The sequence below is a fragment of the Hydractinia symbiolongicarpus genome, chromosome 6 (assembly GCF_029227915.1).
Source record: "Hydractinia symbiolongicarpus strain clone_291-10 chromosome 6, HSymV2.1, whole genome shotgun sequence".
Lineage (NCBI taxonomy): Eukaryota > Metazoa > Cnidaria > Hydrozoa > Anthoathecata > Hydractiniidae > Hydractinia > Hydractinia symbiolongicarpus.
In genome coordinates, this window is record NC_079880.1 from 24628515 (window position 1) to 24649729 (window position 21215).

Sequence of the window (21215 nt, forward strand, 5' to 3'; positions counted from 1 at the left end):
AACTAGCTAGTGTATTTCCTTTCATATATAGCAGGGAACTTAAGCTGTTTAATGCAAAAAATTTGGAACATTAATCCTTTGAAAAGTAATTGTTAAGCTTTATAGCCTGAGGGTAGCTATAGTTAGCCAGCTATAAAAAAATATTTTACTGCAAAACGGGCTACATCATATAGCGTTGTAGCCAGTTCTTTAGCTGCAAGATAGATAGAATGATATAGATGTGCAACACAGAAGTAGGGTTGTTTTGCAAGTTATACACCATTGCGTAGAGTGCTTTCCAAATACGAAAACTAGAACACAATTATAAAAGCCGAGCTTCATTTAAACTGGTGTATTATAGCACAAGTATCACTCGATTATGGTAAACAAATATGGCAAAATAAAAATTCCTGAAACACAGGATGTATGGTTTGTAGGTTGAGCCTATACTGAGACTGATATTGGTGTTCCTATGCGGAATGGAGAATTGAAATTATCATCCTGACCTACCTACCTTGCTTAACAGTGTCACTTGTGACAATCTGGGATTATAGCCTCTCTTAGATGGATTTAATGTTTACCTTTTGATGGGATTCTTCTGCATGTGCGAAAAATATATTAAAAAAGGGAAAGCTGTAGGCAATAAAATGCAGACCTTAAGGTGTAGAAATTTATATTATGATTAAAAATGTTCCTGCTGTGACCAGTAGAATGAGCATACCTAAAACATACATTTTCTATTTTAAACCTCATCCCTCTTTAGAGCTTATATATGCACAGTGAGGCATGATATTTCAATTTATTGTTATCTTTGTAATCAGTCATTAAATTCCAAAACAAGCCTGTATTAGTATGACACTAGAAGAATATTAGGCAAAAATTTTCTTCACCACATGTGCTCTCCTTCATAGATCCTCTTTTTTAATTTGCTTAGAGTAGAATTAAGGTCAAAAATCAACTTTTTTGATTTTTTTGTTATAAGTTCATTCATACCATAAAATAAAAATGTTACAAAAAATTATGCATTTTTATTAGTTTTTGAGGGAGATATGAGGTTACAAAGTCATTTGGTGATGACGTCAGAAGTGCCAGTGCAGCTGAAGCGCACAAAACACAAAGTCAAAAGTTTATATTGAAGTGCAGCACGGCAGAAGGATGTCTGAAAAGCAGAAATATTGAATGCTTGGTGTGTTTGCTAGGATTTGTCTTTCACCTAACATTTGTATTTTTTATTTGCATTTTTTTAATATATCTTCTGAATCAGGCAATCGGATTTTTCTTACTAAACTCAAGCGAATGAATTAAGAAAGAATAATGTGAAAGACCAGAAACTTCTACAATAGATACAAAGAAACAAATATTTAGTAGATTTGTAACAGACACTTAGTAAAGTTATTTATTTTCTTATATATATTTACATCTTTACACGATTTTATGATAAGAAACCGAACTATTACAATTCTTCATCCATAAATTTCTTTGAAACTTGTATAACTATCTGTCGGTGATGGAAATTCTCTGTGATGTCTAATAATGACGCACAAAGGAATGACAATCCTTTTCCCACATCCGAGTCTTTCATAATGATGGACCCAGGCAGAATTTTGGCTATAGGCAATGAATCTATAATTCCTAATAAAAATGTGTAGCACCGTTGACAGTAATAAAATACTTTCAGATATGGGTATTTTGAGGCATAATGTGTCAAAGTCGCGATGTTTTGTTATGCATCCAGAATCAAGTTTATCACCAAGTTAAGTTTCATATTCTGTACAGCATTTACAATTTATAAATGTCGGCATAATCGTACAAGATTTACATTTGCACTAAAACAGATTTTCTGTCTTACTTGAGTTAAACTTGTCTTCGTCGTCGCTATCGTCACTGCTAGAAAAAACCTTCTTTTCTACGGTTCTTCTTCGCTATATTCGTGCTCTCCAACATATCCACCCAAATAATCTTTATTACTAGCAACGGAACTATCAGACCTATCTTCACAAATATCATCAAAAGAGCATGTCACTGTTAGGAAGCCAGCGTTGAAAGAATGTTTAAACCTGCAGCTTGAAACTGTCTCGCACTAATAATGACGTCACATTTTTAATCATGTACCATTGAAAACCTACTAATTTACAGCTATATATAAACATTTAAGAATTTTATGTGTGTCAATACACTCAGGAAGATAAAACACTCATTTTAAGGGTTATTTTTTATCTCAATTCTCCTTTAACCAAGATTCCCAATGTCATGCCTACTTTTGGAACAAAAACATTGACTGCTTTAAACATTCTTTAAAGCAGTAACTAAGTACATCAGGGACAAGTAGCAAGCATTGCAACGCTTTTAAATTGCCCTTAGAAATAATTAAAATAGATCCACATTGAAATGAACACATAACAAAATTATCATGTAAAACATGCAACTAGGATGTTTCAGCTGATTCCTTTCTTCTCAAATACAATTTTGCGAACATGCCGATAAATAGGACAGGTATTACACCTGTCCTCTTTACTGCAGAATTGCCAGATTGACGCAAGAGCTGTTTGGTTAGATATTCATGTAATACGGTTGGTATACGATAGTGTTTATGAGGGCGTAGCAACATTAGCCTTGACCCCTTAGGGGTGATATGGCACATTTATTTTTTGTTGTTGTACCTTTGCACGCTGATCTTGTGGTGTAAAAGAACTAGTGTCGTAAACAACACTTTGTAATGCGTCTAAATTTGGTTTAGGAATCCTATATTCAGTATATTATATCATTCTTTAAAGTGTTCAAGGCTTGCATTGCTTTAGTAGACATTTGATATTTGTGAGGATAGCCATGTAAAATATGCACATCTATCTATCTTAATCAGGGGAAGAATACTTTAAAGGGTATTAAAACGTTGGTACCTGGATAACTAGAGCTCTAACAAAATTGTATATTTACAGACCCTGGCTTCATTTACGAAGGTGAATTAATCAATTTTTGTGGCTCAGTTGTTATCCAAAGAGGTTAACTGGGCTGTCAAAAAATTAATATATATATATCTCCTAGGTGCGGAACGCCTAATTAGTCTATATATATATATATATATATATATATATATATATATATATATATATATATATATATATATATATTTCAAGGGTTTTTAGAACAAAACATTGCTTCACGATTTGGTGTCTTTAGAATAACATTAAAAGTATGACACATTTACTTTTTAGGTATGACATGCTAAAACCTGAAGAAATTATCTATGTATTCAGCATGAAAAACAATTGTTATTTTTTAAGGTAAAAGATTAATTGTCTGTCATTTTGAAACATAACGCACTTCATAAAAGTTCATGTTTGTTTGTAATATCATATCCTTATTAGTTTATTAGTAACTGGTACTGCACTGTGTAGTAAAATTTTCAGATATTTATTCTATACAGGTATGCTCTTTTTATTAATTTAAATTAAAATATCAAGCAAATACAGTTTATTACATTGAAAAGCACTTTAAAGGAGCTTTATGAATAAAAAAGAAAGCATCTGAAATGTAATTGATTATATTTTTACTTTTAAGTACTCTCACTATACATGCGTATTAGTTTGAACAAAATCTAATTATATATACATGCTGCGTCCAACCGTAGCAAAAAAGTAAGAAGATTGAGATCAATAATGAGAGTATTTATGTTTGTTTTTTACACATACATTTGGAAATATTTTTAACGTTGTTGTTTTTTGTTGTTTATATGCTTGATTCCTTAAGTGTCTTTCAGCTTTCATGGTTATTATTGCATGATACAAGCTGATTTACATAAAACCATGCTTCAGTTTTCATAGCTTATGTTCGCAAGATTTTTAGTTCCAAAGTTGCATAAGGTATAGTTTTATGGTAAAAATGAAAGCTTACTCAAACTCTCACAGAAAAAGCTTTGATCAAACAAGAACAACAAGTATCTGAATTAACTAAAGCTAAACTAACAAATAATATTAATCTTTAGAGTGCTATACGATGCCTTATTAACTGATAGCTATTTTCAACCTGTTTATATGGGAAATCCACAGCTAATTGGTTAAAAAACCTCAACAACATACTTTATACAGCAAGGTATAACTTTTAACATCATAGCAACTAATGGTAGCTATAAATGCAAACAAATAACATTGCTGGCGATGCATACAGACTAAAAAAAATAAGTTGTAGTAGATCCAAAATCTTGGATCGCACCACCAAGTAATACAGCAAGAAATGTTGATAATTTTAAATTTATCAATTAATAAATACAGTATAAATTTGATAATATTTAATAAAACTTCCTAGTATGGATAAGAGTTTATATTGTATTAATACTAACTCCTTTTTTCTATTGATTGTCTTTATATACCTTTTGATTAGCTGTAATTACTTCAACTTTGACTTTATTTTATGCTTTTACTCATTGATTATGTATAGCTTATTGTGTGGTTTCGCTTTCATAAGTTTATTAAAGTTTTTTTGCTGCATTTATGTTTTAGCATGTGTAAATGATTTTTGTTTATTTTTGGTTTGGATTTGTTTCTAAATTCAACATTGCATCTATGATAACAAACTTGCTTATTATTATATTTTTTATTTATTTCATTAATGCATTTCTTCATTATTAATATATATAATGTTTTAATTTTTTAAGATTGCCATTAAAAATTAGAGAATAAAAATTATGGATATATGGTGATGATTTTTTTGTAAAGTGTATGCAATTTATTAGTGTATCAAAATCTAAAAGAAATGGCTGTTGTCAGAGGTTCAGTTCAATATGATCAAATTACAAGTCAAGAATTATTTGATTCTTTCATGGATATTGTTTTAACGCATGGTGATGATGATAACAATGGCCAAATTCAACTTCACACCACCAACAATGGTTTTAACGAGTTACATCACAAAGTAGGAAATAAGTTACCTGCTGTAGGATTAGATAAATCGCATAAAGATAATACTAGTATTGACAAAAGCTCAAACTCTGCTGCCTACATCGAGGACAGTTCTAGACCTTATCCTCTTCTAGTAAAAATGGGGGAACCAATATATGAGAGTTGTGGAGATCAATTAAACGGTAATTCAGAAAAGAAGAGCACTTCAGAGATTGGAAGTAATGCAGAGAAAACTAATTCTGCTGTTGAAGCAAGTTATGCTGTTGTGAATAAAAATAGAATAGGAAAGCCACGACACTCTGAAGTTCATGTATTAAGGGAGGTTAAGGTAGATGATAGTAAAAGCAATGTTGTGAGTGAAATTCCAATGGCCAAAACTAACGTTGAAACAGGACTAGAAAATAACTCCAGCATTAATAAAGTGTCAACTCCAAATGATGTTGATAACAATAAGCAACTGATGTCACAAACAAAAAGTTCCACTGTCAATGAAGATGGTAACTATGATGAGGTTGAGATACCAAAATACAATCCTGCATCTTCCAATCAAAATATTGCTGACTTATATGCTGTGGTGGACAAACATAAACAAACAGATAAGATTATCTATGCAGATATTAATTCAGTTATTACTAATAACTCTAGTGTTTCAATGCAACCTAGTAATACCCAATATACTGAAGTGGTAATTGCAGACAACCAAACTGTGTCGGATTATGAATCAATCAGTGAATTGACGCAGTTGAGCAATCTAGATGAGAATAAACCTGCAGACACCACTGCTAAAGAAACTGTTTACAATGCTGAGGAAATAGCGTATAGTGGGAAACGGTTACATACAGCTGGGCAAAATGAAATGTTCTCAAATATAGCAAGTACTATAGACAGGGGAAATACACAATTGTCTCCGAGGAGTGTGAGTACAAGTGCAAAAGAAAAGCGTGGTTTCTTTGGTTTTGGCCACAAAAAGCATAACTCCGAGGATTATGGCACAGAGTAAGTCTTCTTTATGTTCTACTCTGAGTTTTGTATTTTCTTATTTTTCCAGAAGTACTCACATGAAATAACAAAAGACAGTCTTCATGTGTAACCATCTTTCTGAATGTTACATGGTTTCTGGCAAATGTAATGATGGCCAAAATTACTGTTTGATTTCAGCCTTTGTTTACATTAATTAATTTCCACCAAATGTTTGTGAATTTCTCTAATTTTCACCATATTCATGAAAATTTGTCTATATATTTAAAAAATTTCAATCTTTCTCTATATATTCACTAAAATTAATTGTTGCAATTTTTTTATTTCTGAAATTATTTTATTATTTTCTCAGTAAATATTCTTTCTTGTAATATCTGATAAAAATAATTTTCAGCCTCTGAGCAATTTCAACAAAAGGCTACTTTAACTCAATAAACAGGCCGAACAGTTGAAATTGAGAAAAGTTCTAGTAGATTTAAAAAAAACATTAAAATGATTCATTTGCGAAAAACAATCTTTGCAAAATTATCTCAAAAATGATTGATTAGCATAAATCTATATTTGCAAAATGTCATCTATAACTCTATAAATCAACAAGGCTGACTAAGATAATATTAGTAATTGCCACTCCCTAAGCATTCATATCTTAAGAAAGTTGAACAGAAACAGTAAATGCTCAGTGAATGAAACTTTATATAACGCATAACATTAAAAAAGTTGATTTTATAACGTGTCATTAGTTCCATGTTGGCATGATAATTGCATTGCAGAAATTATAGGTTTAAACTAACATGTTGTTAACCAGAAAAATCTTTAAAGTGAAAGCCACTGTATGTTTTTTTTTAATTTTCCCAACCCTATCCTGGCCCAAAAAGATATGTCTTGTGCAACGAAAGGTAAACAGTGTCAAAAAACAGTAAGACATGCACAGTTTCTCTGTTTGTGTATGTTGCTTTCAATACAAGCGCTATGAATAAAAAATATGTGTATGGTAGATATACTTAATACTCGAAAAAAAAGCCAACTCCTAAAACAAACAAGTCTAAAAATTTGGTTATAATGCCTGAAGTTTTTTTATCTTTCGTAATACCTGGTGTATAGCTTATGTGCAAGTGCTGCCCAAGCTTTCTGTAAAATTTTTTTTTTTGCTAACAAACCAGAACTGGAATTTTTATGGTCTGTGTAAATTTCTTTCTGTGCTTTGGAATTTTTTTATTTTTAAGAAACACAAGTTTATAAAGCTAGAGGCTAAAAACTTAAACAACATTTAAAAAAATATTTCTATTGTGATGGTACAGAACAGAACGAGAAAGACTTTCTAAATTATCAAAGATAGACAAATCGACAGGTCAGAGATTATCAAACATGGTAATAGAAAAATAACTAGAAGGAAAGAAAGCTTGTTAAAAGCTCAGAATGCTTGAAAAATTAAAGAAGCATTCCAACAATAATAAGCCGGTCTTGCAAAACTAGTTCCTTAAAAATAAACCTGTATATGCATATACACGTCTTTTATATAAGAACACCGTTTTTTAACCTGAGCCTCAATTTTCTAAACGAAATCCTTTGATAAATAACTAAGATCTTTAAATGAGAGCATTTTTATTGGGGGAAAAAGTTTGGTTATTTTTAGGATAAAATTTTGTTAGGATGTATATGTGACTGGAAAAAAGAAACTTTATTGTGTTGTGTTTTAAAACTATGGTTTTTTAGTAACTGTAATTAAGGTCTCCAAAAATTGATTCTTAACACGTTGCTGAGGGTGGAGGATTTGTTAAAATTTTGTTAAGATTTATAGGTTTTTAAGGCTTTTTTTCTTCTACAAAATTTTCTTATAAAAGAATTTGTATTGTCTTTTATCTCGGAAAGTTTTAGTTTGAGACAAAAATATAAAAGTTCAGAGGGTTTCAGAAACTCCTTTAGAAAGGATGCCATTTAGTCTATTGTCCATATATAGTTAAATGTACACATTAAGCTATTAAATAGGTTCCTTGATCAAAATTTAAATATGTGTTTTGAATTCATTGTCTGAACATATTAAAGCTCCATAAAGTTTTCTCAATGCAGAGAATGTTTAAGTAATTAAAACACGAAACCTCCTGAATTCAGTTGTTTCAGTCTCTCTGATGATTTAAATATTTGTCTTTTTATTTAAAGAAAATAAGACTATACGCAGAAAGTTTTTATGAAGTCTGATTTGAGAGCAGAATGTTGAAGTTTTTTCAAGAGTGGGTAACTACTACCTTGTATAGTTGCAAGGGTGGAACTTGTCCAAATATTTCTGGATATTTTGCTAAGGAAAAATTATTTGACATAAATTTTTTCAATAACATTTTGTATTTGGATAACATCTTATGGTAAAACATAGGCGATTCTAAACACTAGAATTTCAAGTTGTCTGTGTACTCTGAACTTGAAGATTGAAAACATTGTTACACTGTCAAATAAGATATAAATGAATAAATAAAATTGCTATTGGCATTGATATTTCTGATAGTATCCACAATGGAATTCTAAATGTTAAAAGCTCACCACATATTGCTTTGAATGTCCAACTAAAAAGGACACTATAAACTTCATTCACCATTATCCTACTAAGCCTGTTTCATTTTTCAGCAAACATCTGCTCTTATATGAGTCAAAATCAACAAATTTAAGGCTTGTCTTGCGGGTCGTTTTAACCGATGCAAATTTCTTTTAGTTCCAGTCACCATTTGAATATGCAAAGATGGTCTGCAGTACCCGAATTCAATTACACTGACGGGAAAACGGAGAAAAGACCGTCCAAAATAAAAAGACAATCTAGTAAATATCAATTTTCAAGCACCCACGGGTGTTCCTTTTTACATAAAAATAGGTTTGTGCTTGCTTTGCTGAACCTTATCAACCATTGACTGAAAATTTATATTTTCTGTGACTATTGTGGAACTGTTTTGTTTCAAAATCTTTAGGCATACCTATCCTGTGTTCTGGTTATTTGTTTAAACAAGGTGGTACTGGAATGACACCAAAGAACTGGCGGCTACGATGGTAAGGTTTGGATATTATGACGTTTCTTGTTTTGGATGCTATAAGTCAAGAATAAGTGATGTTTATGTGTGTGCAGAATTCTATTGATTTTTTTTACCAAAGTAGTCAGGGTGTAAGGATTTCATTGATTTAGACTTGCACAAGGACAAAAATGGACCCCTTGTAGACTATTATTTTTTATTATTTATTGTTATTTATTATTATAGTTATTGAATCCTTGACATTGTTGATTATTTTGTATACTTTGCGTAAAGCGATACTATGTTAATTTAGTTCTGAACTGTATCTGCAGGGCATAAAATAACTTTTTTAATTCTGGCAATGATACTGCAAGAAAACTTAGTTTTGAAAAATCTTTGCTCGAGAAAGCTGATTAATGATTCCATAGATTCTTCTAATCATTGATTAAGTTGTCACCCTTTTTTATGTGTGTGTGAGTATATTATTTTTTTGATGTAGGTTTGAACTAAAGAAAGATAATTGTCTGTACTATTATAAAAACGAGCAGGTAAAATTGACATTAACTTTTTTTTTCTTTACTACAGATAAAAGACCTTGACAAATTGTGTATGAATGTCTTTGTTTTTTTGAAAAATCTTGACCGGTACCTAACTACCTTACATGTTTGCTATTAATTATGCTAATTATGCATGACATATTTGATGGAAACTTAAAGGTGATTTATTAGTTTTTCAGTGCATTTGAAGATGTAAATATCTTTTTGACATTCAGTTTGATATTTACATAACATATTTACATAAATGTTAATGATTATCATTCATACCAGCAACTGTTTCAACAACTATTTCTCAGCAGCTAATCTACCTAAGTGATGATGTAATAATATCGCATACATAACAAGAATTTCAGGTCCTATATCTTGAGAACCACTAAAGATTTTGTAGACAACATTGCGAGTTCGTGGAAATCAACATGTTTTTTTTGCAGGAGGTAAACTTTAGATAAACTTAAAAGAACTTGTATGAACATCATTGCATATTTTTAGGATCCCATCCCAAACGGTGCAGTGATGCTGTTGAAGTACGCTGTTGCACGTGCTGCAGAAGTAAACAAAAGATTCGCTTTCAAGTTGATCAAAGGAGGAGCAAGAACGTATTTCTTTGCTGCCAACTCAGAAGAAGAAATGAGAAAGTATGTACCCTATGTTACCCTTTATAAGTGCCACACCTTTCATAACTAAACACCTTTCTCAGAAAACGGCCACTCAAATGTATGATATTTTCAATAAATGCCCTTATAAGCACCTTCATATCCAGAGTATCACACCGGCTCGTTTTACAACTGTCTCTCTTAACTGATGAAGTCGTACGCTACCATTTTGTTTTATTCTCGGATGATGAGGACTCTTATTTGATCGCTTAATGTGTTGGCGGTACGGACTTAAACTGTCTCTGGTTTCTTGTTTTGTTTTATTTGGTGGGAAGACACGAAAAATGAAAAAAAACTCTTGGTTAATGGCGTAATCTATGTTTGTATGAGTCATAAACCGTGAATCACAAAAATATAATTATACAGTTCGTTTCAATTTTTAACATTTTCGTTGTTATTATGCACCTGTCAAGTGGTACCTTGAAGAGGGAAAATTTTCGCGGGAATTTTGCGGGTATTTAATCCACTATTAAGTTACATTGGCGTGATTTGTGACAAAAACAAATAATAACATTGAATTGTAAAAAATTGCATCAGCAAAACAAATCGAACTCTAAGGTTTCCAATTTTAAAAATTTTTGCGGACGCTTGATTTTAACCATTTTTGTGGGAGTTTGATTTTACGGACTTTAGCAACAACTATGAAATTTAGTTCCCGCGAAAATTTGCTCTCTTGAGGTAACAATTTTTGTTTTGTATTTCTAGGTGGATGAAAAATTTAAGTGAGGCATCTCGTTACGCAGTGTCTGATCATGTAAGTGCGATTTTGTTTTTGTTGTCGTTGTTGTTGTTGTCGTTGTCGTCGTTGTTGTTGTCGTCGTAGTCGTCGTCGTTGTTGTTCTTGTCGTTGTCGTTTTCGTGTTGTTATTTGTCATGTAGACATTAGTTACCTTAAATTGCGTCTGAATAAATTGATGTTGTTGTTGTTGTGGTCGTCGTTGTTGTTGTTGAATAAATTCCATTATAACCAATTCCAAAAGCATGACGGCTTGCTCTATTTATAGATTTTTGTCTCTTTTACCCGAAAGTTGTCGCCACGTAAAAAAAAATTGTTTTGTCTTGCACAAAAAATATTTGATTATTATTATATTATAGTTATAGCTGACAGCACAATTTCTTTGTTGCCATAGTTGCGATGTTATTATATCATAAAAGATTTAATATAACTTTACAGCACAGTGGGAACAAGAACTGTTTATCAGGAATTAGAAATTTATTTATTATTGAAATTCCATACAATCACACGCGACTGTCAAATTAGTCATTGGCAAACTTAGCTTTATCTAAACAACCTAAGACCTGTATGGAAAAACATTGTTTGAATCGGCTGTAGAGATATACGCCATTATAATCGCATCTATAATCATAGTATTACCCCGTCCAAGTGAATTTCATTACTTTGTGCTAACAAACGGGCACGAATGTACAAAATAGCGATGTGAGAAATATGCACGACAGGCTGTCCCACGTGGAATTTTTTTTAGATACAAAATGTTAGGAAAATAAAGAATGATTATTGAGTGGACATCTAACTACTCTGCTATACTGACTATACTTTTTTGTAGACTTCGATCCCAGAATGCAGTTTGAAGAACGTCAGTATACCTGCGCTGTCTATCACTGAACCAGATTGTCACGGGTTTCTATGGAAACAGGGTGATTCCCACAAGTCGTGGAAGAAACGTTACTGCGTGTTGAAGTATGGTTGTGTGTTTTATTACGAAGACATGTCCAATGAAGTCGCGATAGGTGTGTTCAAACTACACAACTATACTATTAACCAGAGCAAAAATGTAAAGTATGGCTTCGAGGCTGAGCCACCTGTGCGCAAGATGAGGACTTATCATTTTTACGCTGACTCTGAAGTTGATTTCAAAAGGTATTTGTGTTGTGTTATTTTTTGTTTGTTCTATATATTTTGTTGTCGTCGTCGTCGTCATACCGTCGCATCGCCTTATCCGTCGTGATCATACTTATTGTTACCTGTTGTTGTTTTGTTACCCTTTTCGTCGTTGTTCTAATCTTCGCCGTTGTCGTTGTTTTCCATGTTTTATCACCGTCATTTGTTCGTTTATTGTCTTTCTGTGGTTGATTTTTTGTTTCTTTTTTAAGGTGGTTTCAAGCGGTGAAACATTCAGTAGCCACTTTTAAATAATAGTTATAAGCTGTTACAAGTAACGAGAAAGACAATCGTGCTGGTATCGATATCTCTCGATAGGAGATGATAAAATCCGGTGGTAATCGTTCCAGGACAAGCCACACCATTGATGGGCTTGTTCGTGGCGAATCGTCGGAACATATCGTGTAATTCGTGCAGATCCGTGTTGTTGTCGAGTCTTAATGTAAAACATAGCGTAAATAACGAAACAGAATTGAAATGCAGGTTGAGATAAAAATGTAGGAATATTATTTTTCAGTTTTTGCTGAAGTTTCAATGAATTCCTCTTCAACATGAAACATTTGTTTCACCTTTTTTGAGGATTTATCTAAATAATACACATTTGTTTTTGTTTTTATGAAAGTTGTCGTAGAAAATCCTGCAGCTAATCTATTCGTTTTTCCTTGATTTAATTTATTTAATTCGATGTAGCTATGTTGTGTTAATTTGATTTCTACTAGTTGCGCAGGTGTTAATACCAATTTCAAACTGGTTTTCAAGTTAAGATTTGAAATTGTCACTCCGGTAAATGAGTTAAGCTTCTCAAGATTTTAATGTTGTAGAATGATTTTCGAACCGAGAACTTTTTTTTCATGTTTAGATGAATTAAGTTAGCCGTGTTCACAACTGAAAATTTGATTTTAAAAAAAACGCTTCTGAGGTAATTATACATTTGGTTTAATAACGTATTATGAAACTAAATAATAATTTTCGACCAGACAGTCTTTTGTTTTCTCTAGCAATGAAAGACTTCTTCACGACAGGATAATTTTTGTATAAAGATGTATTTGTATATTCTATTCAAGTTTTTTGTGGTTATGGCTGTTTTACGCACGTTGATGTGTAACAGCATGTGAATTGTAATATGTTGTATATTTTCTTCACTTTTATTTTTTTTTAACTGATAATTCTTTAAAATTATTTTTTATTTATACGATTTCACAAACGTATGGAAAGCGTTTTTTTATTAGATTTTACTACGAATATATTTTAAATACGGGCTAGAAGCACAATCTGGGCGGGGTCGTGTCTTGACACGGACGGCAATGTATTTCAGGATTTTGGAAACGTATTTATTTTAGCACAAATATAGAATCTTTTGAAAATGTTTTCATGCGAGCCGCACAACGAGAAAATGTTTAAAACAGTCTCCGTTAAGAAACTAAAAAAAATTAATTCGTTTACACACTTTTAATCCGATAAGATTCCATATATTTACAAACCAGACCTCGGTTAGTTGAAATCTATTTGCTTTTATTATCAACAAGAGTTTTGCTCCAAACAGAATTTTATGCTGAGTCATTATTTTTCTCCCTATGCCACGTTTAGGTTTTAATTTTGTGGCGTTCTTCTTTTTTCATTTTAACCTGTAATTAATTTAACACAATTTAACTCATAATTAGAAAGTTACTTACATATGCAATTGTATTGCATAATTATGCATAGTTTTAGTAATTTCGTTTCCAAGACTTTCTGCTATTTTTATGTTTTATTTGGTAATTATTCCTGGGAACGAAAATTGCTTTAAAGTAAATAATATTTGCAGGTCAATTATTTTACAAATAAAATTTTCTTCTTATGATAAACACAGTATTGTACAAAGTATACTTTAGTGTTTTTACTGTTTCTACGCGTACCTACAACCTCCAAAATGGTCCTAATTTTTGCTGACATCAGGTCGATATTTCGCGCCAGATGTTGCGAGTGAATTGTGCATAACGCAGTCATTGTAGAAAGTGCAGCTAACAAGTTTTTGACGCACTCCATCTGCCTACCAGTTTTGCAGCCTGGTTCCACGTGATGTTGTTTTCCCATATCGAGGAGTTATGGGCAAATTCCTAAATATTATTTTCTGGGTTGTTGTTACCCCCTATACTGTGGGAAACGTTGATTTTGGTGTACCAGTGCGATGCTCAACTTCGTTCCCAGGGCTCCTCGTTTGTATTCCTGTCTTGCTGTACCATTTTTGTAAAAATAAAGAAAGCCTAGGTGCAGAGTATACACGATCCGTGTGGGAATAGAAACCTATTTAAGTGTTGAAATACAAAATTCCATTCTTACTTCTATGAGGTACGACCGTAACCATGCTTTTTTTCGGACTTTTTTTTATCTTCAAAGCTTTATCTCAAAGACCTCTGAAAACGGAAAATTTGGAGGTACGCATTTTTTAAGTATTAGATTTAGTCCTGGGAATTTGGTCCTGAAATCGTGAAAAAATATCCTGCATGCAAAAGCGTCTCATCTGGCTAAACGACCTGAAAGTCAGTAATAGAGCAACGCGTATCAACTGGCAATACCGTGTTTAAATACAGACCAAATTGAAGAAGTGAAGTACTCCATTTACCATACTAAAGCCCATTGTGGTTTGATTTCAAGTGGATCTATAAACCTTGTGAAGTTTTTCGTTGTTTGCTGGCGGAATATTATCTTTTTAGACGGTACCCAAATATTAATGCCGCAAAACTACAAAAAAAAAAAAGAATAAGAAGATTACGGGCGGTTTTAGAAGAAAGAAGACACAATACACATTGGTAAACCTCTAACGCAATCCGCAAAATGTTTTTATGCACTTGAATCTGACATCTAGCTATTTAAATACACACACATCAGTAAGAAGTGCGCAAAAATTGAATGTCCGCTAAACCTGGGCGCACGAATGTCTTAAAGTTACAATTTTTTTGCGAATGCCAAGGGTTGACAAATAGGTTTCCGAAGTAAATGTATTTTCAAATGAACAGCAACCCAATGGCTAAAACCCTTTAGAAAAACAGAGTAATAAGAAATGAAAAATCTTCTGCTTCGATTTTTATGAGTTTTAAAAATTTTATAGCATCCTCTGTTGCATCGAACGCCGTTAAAAAAACATTCGATTTCCGTGCACTACAATAAAAAACAAATAAAAAATATTTGGCGTGGACTTAAATTTTGCAAATGGCTAAATGACGTGGATTAAAATTGTTTATTTTAACGTAGATTTAATTTGGCGATTGATGGAAAATAGTTTTATTCCTCCTAAAGTGCAGTCACAACAAAGAAAAAGATGCAGATGCAATATTTACGGTTGTTTTGTTCACAATAAGAGCATCGCACTAAATAAAACCCACTTGATTGAAGTCGCTTTCAATATTTGAAGAAATTGGTAATTTTAACGAAGCATTTTTCAACATTTAATCATGCGATGAATTACAGATGAACAATATCTTAAATTTATTTTATATAGAACTTCCGTCGCAACGATAAAATGTTTTTGTTTTTGTCACAAAAAGTATACTTTCGATTCAGCATAAAAAAATGGAATCAAAACGTTAACCAGAGGAGAAAATTTTGAACAGCGATGCTGAAATATATATTTTTAAATTTTTCTAAAAAATGCAAAATATTCTAATAAAAAATGAATAATTCACTAAAGCTATAAATTATATATATATAACATAACTTACAATTCGACTACAACGCACAATTCGGGATTTTTTTCCTGACTATCCTCTCGTTCAACAACCTCCATGCTTTCTCTACCTGTGTTTGAGTGAATTCCGGCTCCCATAACGTACTAAAAACAACATTTGACCTATCTACGCGCTCTTGATTGGTCATTTGCGTTGCTATGCGCGACATAGCCTGCTCTTCAGACAGTCCATTTCGATCTTTCAGTCTCTGAACCGCTTCTTCAACAGGTATAACGCAACACCATATTTCATTAGCATCTTTGTCCCAACCTGACTCAAACAAAACTGCTCCTTCAAATATGATAACATCATGTTTTCCATCAGCTTCCACTTTTTCGATAATTTCTTTTCTCATTTGTCGGATTTCGGGCCATACGATCTCGTTCAATCGTTTCATTCTCTCTTTGTTGTTAAACACGATAGGTCCTAGTTTTTTCCGATCTACCGTACCCTCCACACTTAAAATCTCTTTACCAAATTCCTCAACAATTAACTTAAACGCAGTGCGACCAGGCAAATAGGCACTGTGACCTAACTTATCGCAATCGATTGTGTAGGCACCAAGTTTCTCAAACCGCTTAACAACGGAAGACTTTCCAGAGGCTATTCCGCCCGTCATACCAATCACGTAACACCTACCAGGCTCCTTTGCACGGGTCGATTCTTTTCGAAGTACTCCAAGTTCGCGTATTCTTTGTCGAGAAGAACTTAATTTATCTTCTGCGTTCACACTGGCCGACACATCTCTACAATCATCGGCGATGATATCGATACTTAACACGTCAAGCTGTTGAAGACCATTTTGCTTTCTTGTCTCGTTTACCAGAGGGCCTCCATTTATAGTTTCCTCGCTTACTACAAGCAGTTGAAGGTCGTCATCGGTTCCAGAAGGACCACAGGTATCGTGCAGTGGAACAACTTTATAATTTAAACCTAAAATAATACATTTTCATGCATGTATGGATGTATTTCCATACAAGTTCATTAAAAGATAGTAGCTGAAACGTGTCACTTGTTTTTAAGTTTAAAATATAAAAAACTTTTATGTTACGTTATTTATAGTAATATATGTCTTTCATAAAAAGAGAAAAAATTTAGAGTAACTAAATTCCAAATTTAAAAACACGTTTTTTAAATACAAGCGCAAGTCTACCTTATTCGTATTGTTTTAAAAACATCTATTTCGCGCGTTTTTATTCTCGCGAAAAACGTTTCGCGTGTAATTTCTGTACTAATTTTGCGCACTAACAAAATCCTGCGCAAAAATCGGTATGAACAATCTTGGAGACACAAAAACAGCCCCTGTCAAAATCAATGTTTGTTATTCCAAAAAATATTTTGATGCTTATATCCAATATTATTAGTATTACTTGTTTAACAATCGTGCAAATTTTGGTACAGTTGGTTTTATAAACTGACTGCTTGTGAAAAATATACACACATGTATGGGAAAAATTTGCAAAAATGAAAAATTCATGCAAGATTTTTTCACTTCTTATATTAGACAATCGATTTTCTCCTTGCACATTCAAGAAAATCCTGCATTGAAAATGATATTTTTATATGTTGTGGAGGATAAAGAGTTGTTTATCAATTCCTTGAGAATTTTTTAAAAATCTTTTTTTGTTCTCAAGTTACTTTAAGATTTAAACTTTTGGTGTAATAAGTACTTGTACAATGCTGACGTTACATTTCTACCTTTAATTACAATACAAAACTTAACGTATGTCAAGATATCATCAAGAAGTTGACACTTCTAAACAGTTTCGATATTTTGTAGGTTTGCAAGATATTTAAATTAATTTATGCCTATTACATCATCAATGATGATGTCATAGATCAGATGGAAATCTTTGATGCTAAATATCTCAAGAATGAATAAAGATTTTTAAAAAATTTTAAAACATTTGATTAACAACTTTTTATCCTCTCTAACATACAAAAATATAAATTTCAATGCAGGAATCCCTTTACTCAAATATCATTAAAAATATACGCTGGCAAACACACAATATGTGAGAAATAACAAAAATCAAAATTTATTGCAACAAAAAATAAAAAATAAGTTTATTTTTGGGTCAATTTTATAGAAAAAGCACAAATAAGCAAAATAAAAATAAAGACATATATACCTGGCTTATAGTCCTTTATTAGTTCAATAACATTTTTAATCCGTGCATCTACTGGCTCAATTAATTCTTTTAAAACTTTCTTTTGGAGTAACTCATTAGCAGACACGCCTACTGTTATTTTATCATTGGCCAATAAGAGTGCAGTTGCAATTAATAGTTTGTGGCCATCATGAATCCGATCAAAGGTTCCTCCAATCACCACTCCTGGATACGTTTGAGTCAAATTAATCTCACTGGCACTTACAATCATATCTTCCTTTGTATCGATATATTTCATAACAAACTCTTTAAAATTATACCTCAATTGAACTATTTGTTCCAGTTGTTGGGTAGTTTGTTTCAATGTTTTGCTAGCAATACATACATTAAGCATTTTTGACAACTCTCGTTTTGATGATGGTTTTATATCTGTAGCAGGAGGCAATAAAACATGGACATTGACATTCCGTGATACAGTTTGTGGACGACTATAAACATTTTTTACAAGTTCTCGAAAGTTATTTACTAAATGTACATCTCCTTGAATTTTCGTATCAACAAAATCAGTCAATTCTATAAATAAATTGCTTTGGATATGTTTTGAAGCTTCGTCAAGGATGTTATATAGGTACTTCTTATTTGGAAATCCAGGTAGCAGCAAGATTCCATTCTTGAAAACGCTCATGATGATCTACTTTGAATTTTCTATGATTTCCTGCATCAAACTAAATCAAATGACACATATCATGCTTACTGTAATATGTTGATGGAAGATACTTTGACAAAAGAAACTTTCACAATTTCCCAATTTCTGGTTAAAATCGCAAAAGTTAGGCTCCCCAAAAAAGCCTTGAAAATTTATTCCCACAAAATATGTTGTTAGTTTATTATGAAATTAATTCTAAAAAATATTTTTACTTCTTTTGCAGGATAAGAAACTTTTCTGCATTATTTTCACCCTAATTGTTTTAATAAAGATACTGAATGGTTTAGAACAAATTCATTAATTCTCAAAAGTTCTGTTTTTTTACAAATTATTCATTGGACTAGCCGGGAAACCTGACGTCGAATCGCCGGGATGAGCCACAAGTAACTGTTTTTGAACGCCCTAAGGAGCGCTTAAAAAGAACTGCAAACTGTGCGACACAGTCAGGTGGAGCGCTTTAGTACAGGTATGCAGTATGTTGTAAATCAAGTGAAGCGCACACACCATTATAGTGTTGCGACTGTAACATATTTTTCAAAAAATAACTTTCCCGCAACAAAGGCTGAAATAAAAACACAGTTTACAACCATTGTTACTCTGTCATAGCAAAAACAATCGGTCAATATTATTTTTTTTTTGCGGAATAAGTTTTTGTAAAAGTTAAAAAATTAATTGTGGCACCGGACTGAGCGCTTAGTACAGTTAAATGGTGTTACACAGGTGTATAGGGATAATACCCTTTTGAAAAAAACTTTCTTGCAGACTATTTAAATGAAAACACAAGAAACAGTCCTTCGCTTCTTGCACAGGGCTAAGCGGTTAGTCCAGGTAAACATTGTAAAAATTCGTACAGGCGTGATTCCCAAGAAAGTTTAAAAATTAATTGTCACAGTGGGCTGACCCACACAGGCATAACAGCCTTTTCCAAAAAACAGGCTATTGTTAACACTGAGCTGACCGCTTAGTACAGTTAAACAGACTTGAACAGTACCCTTTCCAAAAAAACTTTATCACAACTTCAGTTTAAATGACAACACAGGAAACAGCCTGTCGTTACCCCTCCAGCTAAAGCAATTGCTCAGCCATTTTATTTGCAAAAAAATTTTTAAGAAAATAATTAAAGATGTATAGCTACCTAGCTAAACTGCATTTTATTGCTGAGAATATTCCGATCACTTTTTAGGTAAACATATGAGATAGCTAAATGGCTATATCCTCGACATAAAAAAAAAATGTTGGGTTGGAGAAAAACCTCTTATCCCAAAAAAAACTAGTAAAAAGTAAGGCTATTAGCTGGTAGCCTTCAAAATATTCGTTCCTAGCCAAAAATCCTAAAAACTGGTGCGTTTAAGATCTGCACGTAGCTAAAAAACGTGACAATATATTTATCTTCACATTTTAGAACATAAAAAACAAACAAATATTACAAATATAAAAAGCTTATAGAAGACAAAAAGGTGAAGCAGACTTAGAAACAAACACTGACCACCATTACTTTTTAAAAACTAAAATGGCCATCATGTTTCTTTGTTGGCATGTCTAGGCCATGAAAGTCTTGATTGGTTTTTCAAAGAATCAGGCGTTTTGATTGGTATACACGTGTGAGAGGTCAAAACAAAGTCAGTTAAACTGTCAGAAAAAAAATGAAGAAAAGGCTATATACTTATGGTGACTAGGCTTAAATTCCAATTCTCCAATCAGTTTGTCAAAAACTTTTGAACATGTGATATTGTTGTTTGGCTAGCAATTAACACAGTAAGATAAAACTGCGTTGGATCCCAGAATTGCGGTAAATATTTGTTTTTCTTAAATATATATATACTTTGTTTTCTTTGGGATCAAATAAGCCAGGTAATAAATTTCTTGTAAAGAAGTGGTGTAATGGCAAATGCATATGGCAAATGTCCTATTTGGTATTAATACAATAAAAGGGGAACTATAAAACCAAGTAAAAATTGTTTTCTGGCGAATAAAGCACCGACCTGTAACCGCAGTTTCCAAGTTTACCTGTTAATGGCAGTATGTAATGGGAATCTTGTGTCTAAGAGGTTTTCTAAGTGTAAGAGCTGAAAAAGCAACACAGCCAATTCCATCCTCAGCCGTGTGATGGTGTTTGAGTGCATATCGTGTACATGTCAAAATGACAAGACTGACTGCATAAGTATTGTGTTCATATAAATTTGTTATTTTAAAACAATAACCATGGGTATGCATGATAATGAAATGGTGTAACAGAAAGTTCAGTAGGTGGGAAACTTGACTCATCCCTATAAGTGCATGGGTTCGATCTTCACATAGGGTCCTTGCCTAGTTCGACAAAAACTTTAAGTTTAAAGGGACTAAAATTAATAGAGCTAAAAAGCGCATTTGTGACGCCGTAGTTTAGTGGTTATCACTTTTATGCTTTGTGTGGGAGACCGGGGGTTCGATTCCCCTTGGCTGCAATTCAAAATGGGCAATTGAATATTACTATAGCCCTGCTGGGTTAACCCAAGCCATCCTTTGATGTGTGTGAGGCTAGCCATGTAAAATATGCACATGGCTATATACTACACAAAGGGTTACCTTCTTGCAGCTGGATTTAAAGAGCTATTACCTAGCTATGTAGCTCACTATGACTATGTCGCTAGATAGCTATAGACTGTTAAATCATAGAGCCAATGGCTGACTAGATAGAGCAGCCTCATGAAAATGAGCAGGGGTGATGTTTACAATGTCTCGCTTTTCCAATTCCGCAATGTA

General features: G+C 32.6%; 2 protein-coding genes across 3 annotated transcripts; one reads left to right on the top strand and one right to left on the bottom strand.

Annotated features, from left to right (window-relative positions):
- Window positions 1-4585: 4585 nt before the first annotated feature.
- On the top strand, window positions 4586-13815 carry LOC130647768 (arf-GAP with Rho-GAP domain, ANK repeat and PH domain-containing protein 2-like). Its single transcript, XM_057453727.1, has 8 exons — window positions 4586-5870; window positions 8554-8657; window positions 8804-8882; window positions 9342-9390; window positions 9889-10034; window positions 10758-10806; window positions 11618-11931; window positions 12165-13815. Exons 1-8 carry the CDS (start codon window positions 4729-4731, stop codon window positions 12205-12207), a joined length of 1926 nt encoding a protein of 641 aa, XP_057309710.1. The 5' UTR covers window positions 4586-4728; the 3' UTR covers window positions 12208-13815.
- On the bottom strand, window positions 13067-21156 carry LOC130647769 (bifunctional coenzyme A synthase-like). 2 transcript variants are annotated; one of them, XM_057453730.1, is made up of 4 exons: window positions 21039-21156; window positions 17789-18492; window positions 15651-16589; window positions 13067-14673 (listed from the first exon to the last, which is right to left on the bottom strand). In XM_057453730.1, the coding sequence occupies exons 2-3, from the start codon at window positions 18450-18452 to the stop codon at window positions 15658-15660; spliced, it is 1596 nt and encodes a 531-aa protein (XP_057309713.1). In that variant the 5' UTR covers window positions 18453-18492; window positions 21039-21156; the 3' UTR covers window positions 13067-14673; window positions 15651-15657. The 2 variants fall into 2 exon arrangements, with proteins under 2 accessions (XP_057309713.1, XP_057309711.1); XM_057453728.1 differs by lacking the exon at window positions 13067-14673 and having other exon boundaries at window positions 14743-16589.
- Between the last annotated feature and the right edge of the window lie 59 nt (window positions 21157-21215).

Coding starts and splice junctions, on each gene's coding strand:
- LOC130647768 (XM_057453727.1), top strand. CDS start 4,729: ATGGCTGTTGTCAGAGGTTCAGTTCAATATGATCAAATTACAAGTCAA. Junction 8,658..8,803: donor CAAAATAAAAAGACAATCTA/GTAAATATCAAT, acceptor CAAAATCTTTAG/GCATACCTATCCTGTGTTCT. Junction 8,883..9,341: donor AAGAACTGGCGGCTACGATG/GTAAGGTTTGGA, acceptor TTTTTGATGTAG/GTTTGAACTAAAGAAAGATA.
- LOC130647769 (XM_057453730.1), bottom strand. CDS start 18,452: ATGAGCGTTTTCAAGAATGGAATCTTGCTGCTACCTGGATTTCCAAAT. Junction 16,590..17,788: donor AATAAAGGACTATAAGCCAG/GTATATATGTCT, acceptor GTATTATTTTAG/GTTTAAATTATAAAGTTGTT.